The 16,006-nt window shown below is 45.3% G+C and overlaps 1 protein-coding gene across 1 annotated transcript in view; it reads right to left on the reverse strand.

The window, feature by feature from the left end:
* Positions 1–2,391: 2,391 nt before the first annotated feature.
* Positions 2,392–16,006, reverse strand: part of Susd1 (sushi domain containing 1) — a 115,066-nt gene continuing 101,451 nt past the window's right edge. The window contains exons 15-17 of the mRNA XM_059255808.1: positions 13,301–13,340; positions 3,546–3,639; positions 2,392–3,237 (exon numbers count right to left, since the gene is read on the reverse strand). Of these exons, the coding sequence (XP_059111791.1) occupies position 3,237; positions 3,546–3,639; positions 13,301–13,340 (135 nt within the window). The 3' untranslated portion in view covers positions 2,392–3,236. The remainder of the gene's footprint in view (positions 3,238–3,545; positions 3,640–13,300; positions 13,341–16,006) is intronic.

The raw sequence follows: 16,006 nt of genomic DNA on the forward strand, positions 1-16,006 counted from the left end.
ACACACACACACACACACACACAGACACACACACACACACCAGCCCAAAGCAAGTGTGCTTGTTCCATGACTGGGCAACACCTCAAGTCTGATTCCCAATCTGGAAGATAATTTAAAGCCAGATCTAAGCTGTTCCCAAGGTTGGTCATGTGGGAAAGAACCTTCCTTCCCCCCCCCCCCCCCACATTAGGATCTAAGATACATTAAAATGTATTTTAGAAATTTCATTTATTTGGTGTGCATGTATGTATGGGTGTATGCATGGGCATGCACATGCCACAGAGCACATGTGGCATTCAGAGGACAATTTGCAAGAATCAGTTTTCTCCTTCCACTGTGTGGGTCCCAAGGCTTCATCTCAGGTCATCAGGCTCAGCCACCTCTCCGACTCCAGATCTAGCTTTAGTTAGAGGGACTCAGAAACCAGCTCAACATCATGGCCTACAGGTATCCCTTGTTCCTCTGCTAGTTAGGAATCCAGTTAAGGAGGGGAAGTATTATGGTGTAAAGTTTAATGCTTTCTTCACGCTTATGGGAGAACAATTTAAGAACAGCAGGAAAATGAAGCGAGGTTTCTGCAAACGCCCACCACCTGCTCCCGTTGTGTGTGTGCACAGAGCGACTCCACATCATAATGTGAAACAATCAGAGGAAATAACAAAGCCTGTGTGTTTGCTATTTTTGTGGCTGTAAATGAACTGTTTTTACATTTCTACACTGTACTACAAGCTGACGATTTACTTAACATTTCATCAGTTATTGAACCAGAAGCTTTTTTTTAATTAGACAGGTGAGATTTCTTCTTTTCAGTGGTAATTATGCTAAGTCCCCACATGGGCAACTATATCTTGGACAGTTATCCTAGAATGCAAAATTAGGGAGCTATGGAAATATTGGTCCTACGTAGCTCAAAGGACAGGGGACTAGCAAGAGCCGGCAGCTGGCATTGAATACACAAGTCTGGGTGTTGCTTCCCTCTGCTGTGGGATATCTTTCTGTAAGCTGTGAATATATGCTGTTACCATAGGTTAATAAGTAAGCTGCTTTGGCCTATGGCAAGGCAGCTCAGAGGCATGTGGGAAATCCAAGCAGAGATACAGGAAAGAGACAGACGGGAAGAGGAGATGCCAGCCTGCCGCCCAAGGAGCAACAAGATGCCAGCCGATGGGTAACACCATGGCCACGTGGCAACATAGAGATTAATAGAAATGGGTTAATTTAAGATGAAAGAGTTAGTTAGCAAGAAGCCTGAGCCATAGGCCATACAGAATGTAATTAATATAAGCCTCTGTGTGTTTACTTGGAACCTAGCGGCTGTGGGACCAGGCGGGACACAGGACAACTTCTGTCTACATCTCTGCCTGACTTTTCCCAATTGAGTAGAACACAAGCCCCCACCTCGCCAAGTTGGAACAGCTTTATGGGCAGTTTGATGGCGTTTTAGTCTGTTTTCTGCTGCTCTAACAGAATAGCTGAGTATCAGTGATCTAAAAAGAACAAAGAAGCTATTAACTTGGGCTCAGGGTTCAGGAGCCTGGGAAGCCCAGATGCATCTTCATAACTTCTGATGGGGGCCTCTTGATGCTTCAGAGCACATTGAGATGCAGAAAGGAAGGATGGATTCACGAGTACCTTGTGATCTTGTGGTAACTAAGCCAGTCCCAGAAGAAAGGAAAGAAGGGTGCTAACACCTCCTAACATTCAATTCTGCTTGTAAAGGTCCCACCCCAATCAAATTTCGCCAGGAATTTCGTGGAGATAAACCACATATAAATCATAGCACTGGGCATCAGGAGACCCACAAGCACCTCACAAGCTAGCAGGGAACACACCTGCCATGGCCCTGGAAGGATTCTCTGTCTTCCTCAGGACCACAGGAGTGCACAGCTCCAGGGCCACATTCTGTGTTCCACCCTGAGGTTATACCATGTAACCACTCCCCTTTTCTTTCCCCCACGCTTTTAATTCTGTGGGTCTACTGAGAAAGGGAGGGAGGGAGAAGGAAGAGAGAAGCCACAGCCTTGGAGTTGAGCTGTGGTCAGAGAAGAAGCTGAAGAATACCAACTGGGTTTTCAAAGTCAAACTGAATGTACTCTACCTGTATAGTCACTATATGGACAGTAGACCAGCCCTGCCTGTAGCTAATGTTTCATGGGCCATGACACAGTCTCAGTCATGGCTACTGAGGTGTAGATAAGGTATGTCAACCACCATTTTCCCCTCCTCCAAAACTCATGTAGATGTTGGCCATGAACTAGATGGATGCTGCCTTAACCCACTCCAAAACTCATGTAGATGTTGGCCATGAACTGGATGGATGCTGCCTTAACCCACTCCAAAACTCATGTAGATGTTGGCCATGAACTGGATGGATGCTGCCTTAACCCACTGTTTCTACATTGCCACCAAACTCAAATTTCTCAAGGGAGGCAGAGAACAATTTTGTAGATGGTGAGTAAGAAAAAACAAAACAAAACCAAGGGAAGAATGGTCAATATTACAAAATGTGTTTTACTGGAAAGTGAACATTACTTTTGATCTCACATAACCAACTGGAATTGTATCAAAGCAATACTGCCCAACAGTCATGAGGGAACCCAAGAGAGTAGCCAGGCTACTGTAGCTTCTAATAAGTTTATCAGTTAACTGTAGACAAGGGCTACTTCTAAAAATGCTTTAAACCTTTATTCATGTCAGTGTTCTTTATCCAATGACCTCTTTCAGAAAGCTAAATTCCAGCCCAGACTTAAGCCCATCTCATTACCTACTGTGAAAGAATAGATCCTGAACTAATTAGCAGGGGTACCTAAAGGAAGACCTGGAAGATTATATCCGGTGTCTACAGGAGCTGACTCTCAGGCTCTGTGGCCTGTGGTCAGTATGGAAGCTGACTCTCAGGGCTGTGGCCTGTGTACATCTGATGTCTACAGGAGTGGACTCTCAGGAATGTAGCCTGAGGCTGTGGTCAGTATTACACTGGGCATGAGTCTCAAGTTCATGGACACACACTGATCCTGAAAGTAGGAAGGACATAAACGGTTCTCAAGTTTTCTCCTTTTGGGAGATTCCACAGAGATGGCTGCCGTCTGGAATTCAGGAATGAGGCCATGCTGGGATGGAGAAAGTCTCAGGTCCACACAAGGGCTTTGGATGGGAGCCCCACAGTCCAGGCACCTGAGAAGCTGTAGGAACTCTTCCTCATCAAGGCAGTCTTCCCATGCAGTGCTCACCAGCCATCTAGACGTAGAGAGAAGGTACAAACAGTGCACACTCTGCTGTTTCTTCACTGGGGGACCCCGTGTGCAGCTCATACACATGTCCACAGGCAGTCAAGCCCGCCTGCTGGAGTGACCGGCCGTCATCACTATCCCTGCTTTTCCTCGGGTCAGGAGGTCATCCCCTTCCTCCTCCCAGCTTCCAGGTTAGTCACACTGGCGACCTGCTGCCTGCGCCCTGACCCTCCTCATGCCCAGCTGTTCTGCATGACTCCCACCCCAGACTCCCCTCCATTCCACTCATTTTTCAAAAGTGACAGTCTCACATACCATACTGCTGAGAAGGATAGGAATGCAAGAATGGCCACAAAAGCCACGGAGCCCAGTCCAACCCCCACCATCTGCTGCGGTGTGAGGGACGAATCTGTGGGAAGAAACCACATGATGAGCCTGGAGCACATCCCCTCATGGCCCTCCCAGGAGATCGACATCCAACTGTGAGCATTCTGTTTTAACCCAGAGCTGGGCTTCATTTAACAAAGAATTCCAAGAATGCCCCTACAGTGCCTCTGTGTCCCCAACAGGTCCTGCAGATGTCAGACCTCAGGAAACCACAGTTTCAAAGTATTTCTAAAAAGGAAGCATAAAACCAAATCGTATTAAAGTTACAAGTGAGAAAAAAAAAAAAAACTTGTGGACACACCAAAGCTACGTGATACATGCTGTGTACAGATCTTCTCTCAGGTCAGCTACACTTGATAGATTTTTATGGGCCATTTCCCTTCACATGGAAGAAGTCATTCTGACATCATTTGAACATGGGCTTCAAAAATGTTAGTCAGCACCAGTGGTGCTGTTTTGTTGAGCACAGTTGACTCTATTTCCCTATATTATCAGCAGGATAGGAATGCCCTGCTCGGCTCAGCAGGCTTCTCTGAGGATTTTTTAAAAGTCCATGTAAAAGTACTTGGAACGCATGCTATTTAGAGAATGTCACATGACAACTCCAGGGAGATCCCTGGTTACAAAATGAAAAATACCCATATTTGTGGTGCACATTTGGGCCAAGAGACTTAATTCAGAGCTTCGTGACTTCAGCAAAGGCTCTGTTTTTATTGGAAATACTTAGTTAGCAGTCGCTGTGTGGCATGCACTGTTATAATCGCCTCACATGGGTTAACTCTGTCTCCTGTGGTAGTTAGTCCTAAATGTCAATTTGATTGGGTTGAGAGACACCTGGGAGATCAGGAAACGACACTCCTGGTTGTGTCTGTGAGACAGGAACTGAGAGGGAATACCTACCCTGGATATGGACATCACCATCCAATAAGCTGCGGGCCTTGATGAACAGATGCAGAAGGGGGCTGGCTGGCTTGGGCTCACCTACCCTCTCTTTGCTTCCTGGCTCCGATGAGGTGGGCAGCTTCCTCCAGCACATGCTGCGCTGCCTCATTCAAGAAGGAGCCCTGGAGCTAGTCAACTACAGACAGACAGCCCTGGGCCTGTGAGCCCAAATAAACCTTCCACGCATGTAAGCTGTTTTGTTCAGTTACTGTGTTATCATGACGAGAAATTAACTCATACATCTCCTAATGACTGCTTATACTGAGAATCATTATTATTCCCTCTTTATAGATGAGGATCTGAGGCACAGAGTAATTAAGCACAGCTCAGATGTCTATGCCCAGCTTAAGGGCAATTTGGTTCCAGTGGAAACTCTGTGGTGTCCCTGGCACTCACAAGTATAGCCATGGAACATACCTCTACTAATAGTCAAGCAAAACTCACTGTCCCAGGAAGTATTGTCCCAAGACTTTCTAGAAAAACATGGACTGGCCAGGTATATGGTATACATCTATAATCTGAGCACTTGGGAAGTTGAAGCAGGAATATCATGAGTATGAGGCCAACCTGGGTTGCATAGTTAGACCCTATCTCAAAATAACAACGAGAGAGAGAGAGAGAGAGAGAGAGAGAGAGAGAGAGAGAGAGAGAGAGAGAGAGAGAGAGAAAAGAAGAAGAAGAAGAAGAAGAAGAAGAAGAAGAAGAAGAAGAAGAAGAAGAAGAAGAAGAAGAAGAAGAAGAAAGGGAGGGAGGAAGGAAGGAAGAAAGAAAAAAGTTATACTTTGTGTAATCAGACCAAGAGGGCAAGAAGGTCTTGACACTGTAAGAAGCTAAATTATCAAATGGAAGAGGGTCAGTGAGGAAATTGGAAGTTACTTGTATCTTACATATGAGAAGACTTGACCAGCAGATATAAAGACAGTGGAATACTAGGTTGGGGGAAGAACATGCTAGAATAAAACAGAGTGTCTAGGAACAAAGCCAACTCCATCAAACCATTTCACAGCTTGAATACTGGAATGATGGTGTCCAAGTCTTTACCTCAGCACCATCCCTCTCTACCAGTGGGACTTGAAACCAGCTCAATGATGGTGTCCAAGTCTTTACCTCAACACCATCCCTCTCTACCAGTGGGACTTGAAACCAGCTCATCAGCCCTTGTGTGTTTCAGTTTCCTCTCCTAGGGAAACTGTAACAATAGCACCACCTTCCAGGGTTACTGTTACAAATAATGACTTGTCACACAGCACCAGCCACCCAGTAACCATCAACAAATGTCAGCTACTGTTAACTGCTGTTCACCATTGTTTTGTAACTGTTTCAAGTAACTGAGTGAAATAATAAATTACCTATAACTGGTAAGGAGAAAAAAATGGTTAATTAGAATGAAGTGATTTTGATCACTAAAGCATATTCAGGTAGATTAAAGAGTTAATTGGAATATGAAAGAACTGAAAAATGTTGGTGAATATTTATATAATATTAAAGGTGGTGAGAATTGTCCGATTATATTTATTAAACTGGGAGCCTTATAGACTTAACCACATTCAAAAGCATGCATTTTATATACACAAAACTACCATTAGTAAAGTTAAAAAGCATCATCTGCACAATTAGTGAGGTTTTGGGTTTTTAAGAGAAAATACTACTTTTAATCCCAGCACTTGAGAAGTAGAGGCAGGCAGATCTCTGAGTTCAAGGCCAACCTGCTCTACAGAGTGAGTTCCAGGACAGTCAGGGCTACACAGAGGAAACCCTGTCTCAAAACAAAACAAAAACAAACAAACAAACGAGAGAGAGACAGACAGACAGACAGACAGAGAATTCAGCGTTGGAGACGGGTGGGGGTGAGGAGGGCTGGTACTTTCATTGATTGCTTCATCAAGGAACTCCTCCTCCTCTCCAGTTTCATTATCAGTATTTCCCCTTATATTTTCCCCATACACTTCCTCCACATTTTAATCTTTGCTAAGTGAAAACATTGACCTGAAGGACTACAGACTGGAGTCCACGCTGTGTGAGTCCTGGATCTGCTGTTGATTCATCAGGAGTTACTAGTTAGGAGATGTCAGCTTGCACCATCATGTGCATCAAATGTCTAGGCCCATCTACAGCCCTCCTATCCCCACTGTGTCCACAGGGCTGTTGCTAACTGTTATCAGAAGTCAAAATACGCGGTTGTCTGCCCTGCTTCCTCGGGCAGTGAGTCTGTGTCAGAAGGAAAGGAGAGACACCTAAGTGACAGCTCATGCTCCGTCTGACTCATTAGAAACACAGCCACTGTCGCTATCAGAGAGCCAAGCCATCACCTGATGATCTGGCCTGCCTTTGACCTCAAGCTATCTTCATGAACACCTTTGGTGGCGCCTCCTTTGCCCAAAGTCCTCGTCCACTCCCCAGCCCCAGCCTCTCTTCCAGATCTCACAAAGGGCATCTGCAGTTCTTTATCTGTCTTATTTGAAAATGGTATGAGCCTGCTCTGATGTGCTTCGTATAGGCGGAAAGACATTAACCAAACCCCTCACAATCCAAAAGGACAGAGGCAAAGCAGGAGCCAAGGAACCCAGCCTCCCCCAGACCATCCACCCGCAGCATCCACCTCAGCGGTTGGCCCAGCTATTCCTTGTTATGGACATTAGTACTAAAAAGTGACCTTCAACCTTTGGGGCTGGTGAGGTGGATGACTGAGGGGTTAGGAGCACTCCTGATCTTCCAGAGGGCTGGAATTCAGCTCCCAGCACCCCTGTTGAGCAGCAGCTCACAACGACCTGTACCTCCAGCTCCAGAGGACCGGACATTCTCTTCTCACCTCTGAGGGTACTGCACTCATACAGCACACACGCACTCAGACACAGGCACAAGCATAAATAAAAAGAAATAGGGAGCGACCTTGACTTATTTACATAGCATAATTTAGACTTCGGCTCCCAGGATTTCCAGTTCTTGATTACATATCTTTGGTTCACTTTGCACAGACTTTCAGGCTAAGCACATTCAGTGGGTGTGGCCACACAGCTTCTTCCTCCGAGAACGCCTAACTAATAAAATTTACAAGTGGCCAATTTGAATTATAGTTTTTTAATAGCCTTGCCATTCTCTGGCTCCCCTCCCTTCCACAGTTTCATGCTGTGGGACCTTTTATTTTCCTTCTGAATCATCTGTAGAATATTCTCCTGGAAACTCAGCTGAGTGACTCATGTGCTGTGTTAGTCATTCTTAGAGAAAGTAAATACCTTTGAACCGTAACCCTCTTCTCCACAGAGACTCTATTCTGGGAGTAAACAGTAAACGGGTCTCTCTTTAATCCTTAGCTGATGGACCACAGGTGCTGAAGAGGAAGTTAGACCCAGGGACAACCTTGACGACTTCCTCTGGGCGTCGACACGTTGTTTTCAGAACTGTACACAAGTATGGTCATTTCCTGAAAGCAACTGATGCCATCAAATGGTACAAATAAATTAGCACCATGACTCTGACTTGGGACATACATATTTAGAGAGCAGTTGTGCCTCAGTTTGAAGACAGAAGAACAAGAGTGCGTTTGATTTCTCTTTGTTATTCTAGGGTCTTCTTATTTGAGTTCCCTGCAGTGGGGGGACTAGAAAAGGGGAGGAAACAGGAAAGAAATCAGAGGTAATTAATGGTCGATAAAGCAGCAACAGTGCTGGGTTCATGTTATTGTAACTGAACACATTGCCATAGGTTTAGATAACTGTAAGGCCGCTGATTAGCTCACAGTTCTGTGGTGCCAGTTCGGATACATTGTGATGGGTTCTCTGCTCGGCACCTTTGCAGGGCTGGACACCATGTGTTGAATGCCCGCCTTTCCTCCTTTTCTTATGGTCTGTCAGCAAGGGCCTCTCTCCTGCAGGTCACCTGCACCTCTTACCCTGTGGCTCTTCAACGCTGGCAGGAAACGCCCAGTGTCAAATCTGTCTCAGTCCCTGACCTGTAGACCCAGGTTCAAAGGTTTGGGTAATACGTAAGGCCTATTAGAATAATCTCCTTGTTGAAGACACCATCCTCAAAGGGCGTCCTCCACAGCATCACTTAGAATAGCCTTTGAATGAAGAGCCAGGGTCCAGAAACGTGAGAGACCCCTTACAGTTTAGTTCTACCTACCACAACTCTGAAGGGGTGTGTGTGTGTGTGTGTGTGTGTGTGTGAGAGAGAGAGAGAGAGAGAGAGAGAGAGAGAGAGAGAGAGAGAGAGAGAGAGAGATATTCCCTAGGGGATTGGTTCCAGAAAACCCTCCCCTAAGATACCAGAATTTTTTAATATTAAAGTCTCACATGAAATGTGTTTGCATATAACCTATTTACAATCCCTTTCATACTTTTTATTTCTCTCTGGATTACTTAGAACACTGAAAACAGTGTAAATGCTAAGCAAATAGCGGATATACTACATTGTTTTAGGAATAATGACAAGGGAAAAGGCCAGCCTATGCTCAGGGCGGCTGCCATTGGGCCAGCCTATGCTCAGGGCGGCTGCCATTGGGCCAGCCTATGCTCAGGGCGGCTGCCATTGGGCCAGCCTATGCTCAGGGCGGCTGCCATTGTTTTCTGGACTATCTCAATCTGCAGTCGATGGAACCCACAGACGCAGAACCCTAGAGACAGCTGGCTGGCTCTGCTCACCCGCACATCCACCTTAAGCTGGTATCTTACAATTTTTCTCTGTTTATTTAATTTGACGAGTATTAAATCTATATTTCATTCTTCATTAAACTGGATTCAATGCCCTGTAGGTGAGCTTCTGAAGCATGCCAAGCAATGATCCAGGTTTTTGTTTTCAGTATTCAGTATTCTCTCCAAGTGTTCGAAAACTCGTAGAAAAAGATCATTGTCAGCTGCTCTGCAGTTTGGGAGAATAGCTAAAGAGAGAGGAAGGTGTGACCCCAGGAGTTCTGAAAAGCTTCCAGAAGAGGGTGTTTGGTTTTCATCTTGAGCAGGTGGACAGCCCCAAGCAGCGAGTCACAGGTAGCTGACGGGCATTCGGGTGGGAGTAATCAAGTCACTGTGTGATCAAAGACCTTGAGAGAAAGATAGAGACTAGCCAGGACACCCATCCGGACAGAGAAGAAGGAGAGAACTAATCAGAAGGCCTCAAGACACAAGGCTGGGAAGCCATGGAAAAGCCTGGAAGAGCCACCAAAAGAAACAAACACTAAAAGGAGTCGTGCAGTTCAGAAGGAGTCCGTGGCAGCAGGCAGGCTGGGAGAAAGAGAGGAAACCTGAACCCCTGTTATGGGGGATGGTCAAGGAGGCTTTGCCATCTGTCTGTGCGACAGGGATGAAGGCCTGAGCTCTGTGCGACAGAAATGGAAGCCAGTGTAACATGCAGGCTGAGAGAGAACTGAGGCATCACCAAGGACTGGGCTTTCACTCCTGTGCCTAGAGAATGTCCCCTGATTATAGTTTGCCATCATCCCGGTGACTCAAGAAATCACAGACTCACAGTACTTTGTGGCTGGAAGGAATCTCAGCCCAGGCAGAGGCAATTGAGGACTGGCCAAGCTAAATACCATTTCAAAGACACTGTCTGATCAGGAGCTTGACGGAGGCGAGGAAGCCCAGGCCTCTGCATTTGACATCAAATGCAATTCCCTGGCTTTGTTAGTGGTGGTACTGTGCAAAATATAAATACAAAACTCAGCACTGGGCAAAAGCCAGAATAGGAACAAGGCTGTGTGTACTTCAAGGACCTGGAGTGACCTGGGGACAAACCTGGATCACAGTCCTTTCCAAATTACCTTCTGAAATGGGAGCTGTCCTAGTCAGGGTTTCTATTGCTGCTCAAAATACCATGACCAAAAAGCAAGTTGGGAGGAAAGGCTTTATTTGGCTTACACTTCCACATTGTAGTCCCTCATTGAAGAAAGCCAGGACAGGAACTCAAACAGAGCAGGAACCTGGAGGCAGGAGCTGATGCAGAGGCCATGGAGGAATGCTGATTACTGGCTTGCTCAGCCTGCTTTCTTATAAAACCTAGGACCACCAGCCCAGGGGTGGTTCTACCCACAATGGGCTGGGTCCTGCCCCATCAATCAATAATTAAGAAAATGCTCTACAGGCTTGCCTCTAGCCTGATCTTATTGAGACATTTTCTCAGTTGAGGCTCCAGTGACTGTAGCTTGTGACAAGTTGACATAAAACTAGCCAGCATAGGAGTCTTCACTTTTTATTTATTTATCATCATCTTTGTCATCATTATCATTATTTGGGTTTTTGAGACAGGGTCTCACTATGTAGCCTTGGCTGCCCTGGAAGTCATTATGTAGACCAGGCTAACCTTGGACTCAGAGAGTCACCTGACTCTCCTCCTGAGTGCTGGGATTAAAGGTTCTCAGTACTGATTCCTAAGTTAAGGGGAGAGAGGGCCACTTGCAAAAGCCACTCAGATATTCTCAAAATCCTTCCTAGTCACCACAGAAGAACCACAGCCTCCTCTCTGGCTGTTTCTTCTGCCTAGTTTGAATGTTTCCCAATCTTATCAAATAGTCACTGGGTAGGGTGGATTCCAGAAGCTGTTGTCTGTGTCAGAAAGCCTGCCCATCTTAATTCACAACTCTTTTCCTTGTAAGAACTCCATTCTGTCCCTGGAGCTCAGGGAGTGGACTGGATGAGAGCGTTTTGGATGTTGGAATGTGTGATTGTTTCCTGTACCCCTCTTTAAACCGCTTCAGAAAAGAGAGCCCAGCCACGCGGCACACGTCTCTGGTCAGAAGGCAATCTACAATACAAGAAGACTGCCAGATAACTCACCTGGCCCAGATCCAAAATCAACTTCTCTACCCTTAGTGAAGAAAGTTTGAGTAGAGATAAATGAGGGAAAGTAAGATGAAGGGAAAGGCAGGCAGACAGAAGCCTCACCCCCTCAGCCCCTCCTCCACACGTCCTACTAATGGTCCCTACTGACAGTAACAGAGCGCCCATTGTGAAGTCCATCCCTGGCAGTCCGTGTGCCTGGCTGCCCCACCACTACAGCCCATTGTCTCATGTGGCTGTGCTCAGAAGTATGGATGGGGTGACAGTGTGGCCCAGGGGCAGAGGGCAGCATCCCTCAACCTGTCACCAGGAAAAGGTCCATACTCAAAGGTTATAAACTTAACAAGATTTCTGGAATTAGCTACAAACTAATGGAATTCTGGGAATCAATTCCACTGGCTGGCTGCCTATTGGTTTTAAAGAAATGTCCTGCCAGGGAAGCCCGAGAAACAAGGATCTATGATTACCCAATTCCAGAGGCAATTTCCCAACCCCTTGGATAACTCTGTCCGCACAAAGGGGAAGGTTTAGCACCTATCAGCAAGAGCCAGCTCTGAAGCAAAAGGAAGGAGGAGGACTTCCCATCCTGTGGACCCAAGTCAGGAAGCCTGATTCATCACGTGCCCTGTGCCGCTGCTAGGACAGCGAAGGTTTCACCTACCCAGGAGGCGGCCACTGTCCAAGGCACTCATGTTTGCCATTTGACGTCATACACTAAAGTTTGAGAGTGATTATGTTTTCCATGTATCGGGATTGCACATCTGGATCTGATCAAGAAGAATGCACAGCCCCTGGATTCCCAGCCTTGGAGCTAGATACAGCAGCCAACCTTTGAACTATGTTCTTTTCCTACATTCCTTTTGGGGTTTTTTTTATTTACTTATTTATTTTTCCTATACGTAGGATAGTTCTAGTTCGTTAATAAATTATTTTTCTTAATATAATTACACATCATTTAATAGTGGAGACAATGCTGAGAAATGTGTCAATGGGTGAAAATGTCATTGGGAAATATCACAGAATGTTTGTTCTTCGGCAAAATAGCATGAATGGCTATGTCTCTAGCTGACATAAACTTTTTGTTCCCCTTTTCGGCAGGGTCTTGTTATGGATCTCAAGCTGACCTCAAACTCCTCCTCCTCCTCCTCCTCCTCCTCCTCCTCCTCCTCCTCCTCCTCCTCCTCCTCCATTTGTCTGTAACTGCTGGGATACAGGCACATATGGTCCACGCCAAGCTTTAGGAGATGCAGTCTTATGTGCCTTCCCCTCTATTTGTGGTCCGCCACTTGCCTGAATTGTCATTACTGGTATGTGACTACTGAGTATGTGTATGTGTGCATACATGGTGTACAGCCAAATAGCAGGCCTCAGGCTTCTTTCCAATGCCCTTAACTTGATAAGAATCTCCCCCTTCTCAGTTCCACTCTGGTGGAATAACTGCTCACACTGCTCTGTCCCCAAGAAGTCAAAAACACAAAACCCAACACAGACTGATCCCTATCTCAAATCCACGGTGACTCAGCCAATGGAAAGTCACTTAAGCTAGGAGAAAGGACTCCTCTAAACTGTAAAACTCTGTCCTCACTGAAGTTGCTCATTTAGAGTGTCCTGGGGGCTCATATCTGCTATCACAAGGCTACAGAAGAGAAACAGAGGCCAACTGGCACAGCAGGGCGAGAGGCCTGATGGCAAAGATGCCCCCACTCATGGTCCTGCATCCAAGTTGAGATGTCTTGAGGACTGGTGACAGCTTTCTGTATAATTCCCCGAGCTCCCACCTCTTTAGTTATGGCTCTGCGCTTAAATACGTCCTACCCTAAGACACGAGACTGTCCGCACTTTTCTGAAGATGTCTTAACTTGTATATCTGTTGTCATCTAGGACCATTTAAAACAAGTCCTCCATATAAAACTGGTGCCGCAGCTTGAACATGGGAGAAGGACAGCATGCATAGAAAGAACACGGTTTTACCTTTCACCTCAGCCCAGACGGCACAGGAATATCTTCTCACCTGGAAGGGAAACAGAAATCCATCTAAGTAGGAGGCATAGGGCATCATTTTAAACAATATAAGTAGGAGGCATAGGGCATCATTTTAAACAATATAACACAGATGCTAAATCCCTCCTTTTCACACTCTAATCTGAACTAGAAAAACCTTTTAAGTCCCATCTAGCTTTTTAAGTGTCTGCATTTATTTTGTGTTGCTGGGTAATAAACCCAAGGCTTCACACGTGATTTACCACCTCTTACACCTTATAATTCAGTCATCTATCACCAGTATTCAAGGGGCCAGCACGGGTAACAGGTGGAGAAGTCTGTGGGTTTCCAAAAGAGCTCAGAAAACTCCCACCCTGAGTAGACAACAGAATGTCGGGAACATCATTCCTGCTGCCAGATTTGAGCAGCTGGCATGGACTGTATGAGGACTGGGCTGAAAATTCTGAGACCACACACACCTAGGTTCACCAAGAAGCAGTGGTGGGTGTTATAGGCAAGCAATGAGAAGCTCTGGTATGTAATAATATTTTGTCTATCTAGATGAGGCTTAGCAACTCCATTCACCCCAAATGTGTCCAAAAATCAGGAAGAAAGCAACAGGAGGAAGCAAGAAATCTATAAACTCACTAGAATGGAGCACCTCATCTTCTGGCCATTGTTAGCACACACATACCTGTCGATCAGGACGTCTGGGACTCTTGTACATGTCTAAAGATTTGGTACAGTCTCCCCTAGGGGAAGAAGCTAGAGAACAACCTCTCCAACCTTATTATGAGAATCTCTTTCACGTAACACACTTGGACATTCTGGTTTTTATGTTGCATTGTTTTGTTTTGTTTGTTTGTTTTTCAAGACAAGGTTTTTCTGTCTGGAACTCGCTTTGTAGACCAGGCTGGCCTCAAACTCACAAAGATCCGCCTGCCTCTGCCTCCCAAGTGCTGGGATTAAAGGTATGCACCACCATGCCTGGGGCTGGTTTTCATGTTCTTAAAAAGGGGGTTTATTGTTTTTGGTTTTTGCTTTTTAAATATATTTAAACTGAAAATTTCTGGGCAAGTTTTAAGTAGCCACAGGTTTTGAATATAATTACACTCTGTCTTGAGGCTAAGTTTTGAAATTAGAAATGGAGAAATATGCTTGTCAAGACAAGAAGAAGCAGCCAGGCGGTGGTGGCGCACGCCTTTAATCCCAGCACTCGGGAGGCAGAGGCAGGTGGATCTTTGTGAGTTCAAGGCCAGCCTGGTCTACAGAGCGAGATCCAGGAAAGGCGCAAAGCTACACAGAGAAACCCTGTCTCGAAAAACCAAAAAAAAAAAAAAAAAAAAAGACAACAAGAAGCAAAGGGCTCTCCGATAGTAAGGTGGTTACTAAGGAACTGAAAACATGACAGCGGAGAAACTGACGGGCCGAGTGAGCAGGAAGGTCACTGAAGTGCCTGGATCAGAGGCGTGGTTTATAGAACTCACCCTGGCAGTAGCTAGGGCAAGGAGATGGGTAAAATAAGAGACAAGAATCTGAACAAGTGATGGGCAGAGAAAAGATGGCGAGCTATGGACAATGCCGGCCTAAAAAAAAGAAAAGAATGATTTTAAAATGGCATTAAGGTGACAGAACTGACCCAATTTGATGACAGAACAGAGAAGCTGAGAGAGAGGGAGGAGTTGAGAATTATTCTTCGCGTCCTCCTTTAGCTACGGGGCATAATGGGGCATGGATTAGGACAAATATATGGAAGAAAAAAGAAAATGGAGATGTTGGAAGACTTATACTTTCAAAGTATGCCACGAACACAGTGTAGTACTAGCACAAAGACAGACATATAAGTCAGTGAAGCAGACTATAGCATCCAGCAATGAATCCTTGCAAATCTTAAATGGTCTTTTAATTTAAAAAAAAAAAAAATCTGGTACCAGATACTGGGGTGAAAGCTGAAAGGTCAGAGAAGCAGAGCAAGCCACAGCCACCACCTATTACCTCACCAACTCCGCGAATCCTCTGACTGAAATCCTGAGTCTTCACCCAAATGAGTCTCAGCTGAACTGCCTTAGTTCCTGCTTCCTCATGGCTTATAAACCTTTCTCTGCCCAGACATCACTTCCTGGGATTAAAGGCATGTGTGCTTCCCAGTACTGGGATTAAAGGTGTGTGCCACCACTGCCTCGCTCTGTTTCCAGTGTGGCCTTAAACTCACAGAGATTCAGACAGATCTCTGCCCCCGAGTGACAGGATTAAGGGTGTGTGCCACCACTGTCTGGCCTCTGTGTCTAATCTAGTGGCTGGCTCTGTCCTCTGATCCTCTGGCAAGCTTTATTGGGGCATATAATATATTATCACATTTCCCCTTTTTTGTCTAAAATAATAAAAGGTTATAACTAATATAAGTAAAACTATATACAATAAGTATATACAATATATACAATCAGGAGTTGCATTAACAATGTCCAGTCCATAAACATTTGACAAATTCAGAGAAAATACTCCATTATCGATCCTATTTTGGTGAGTCCAAAATGTTGTACCTAATTCACTTTTTATCCTAACTTGTATTACCAACCGAAAACTATCTTTTGATGTCTTTCAAACTTATGCACTTTACACCTCTTTAGTGAGTTTCTTTTCTGAATTTGTTAACAAGGAAAACTATAACTATCTAATCTTCAACTCCCTCAGAGACCT

Source organism: Peromyscus eremicus, chromosome 2 (assembly GCF_949786415.1).
Source record: "Peromyscus eremicus chromosome 2, PerEre_H2_v1, whole genome shotgun sequence".
In the NCBI taxonomy this organism is placed as follows: Eukaryota; Metazoa; Chordata; class Mammalia; order Rodentia; family Cricetidae; genus Peromyscus; species Peromyscus eremicus.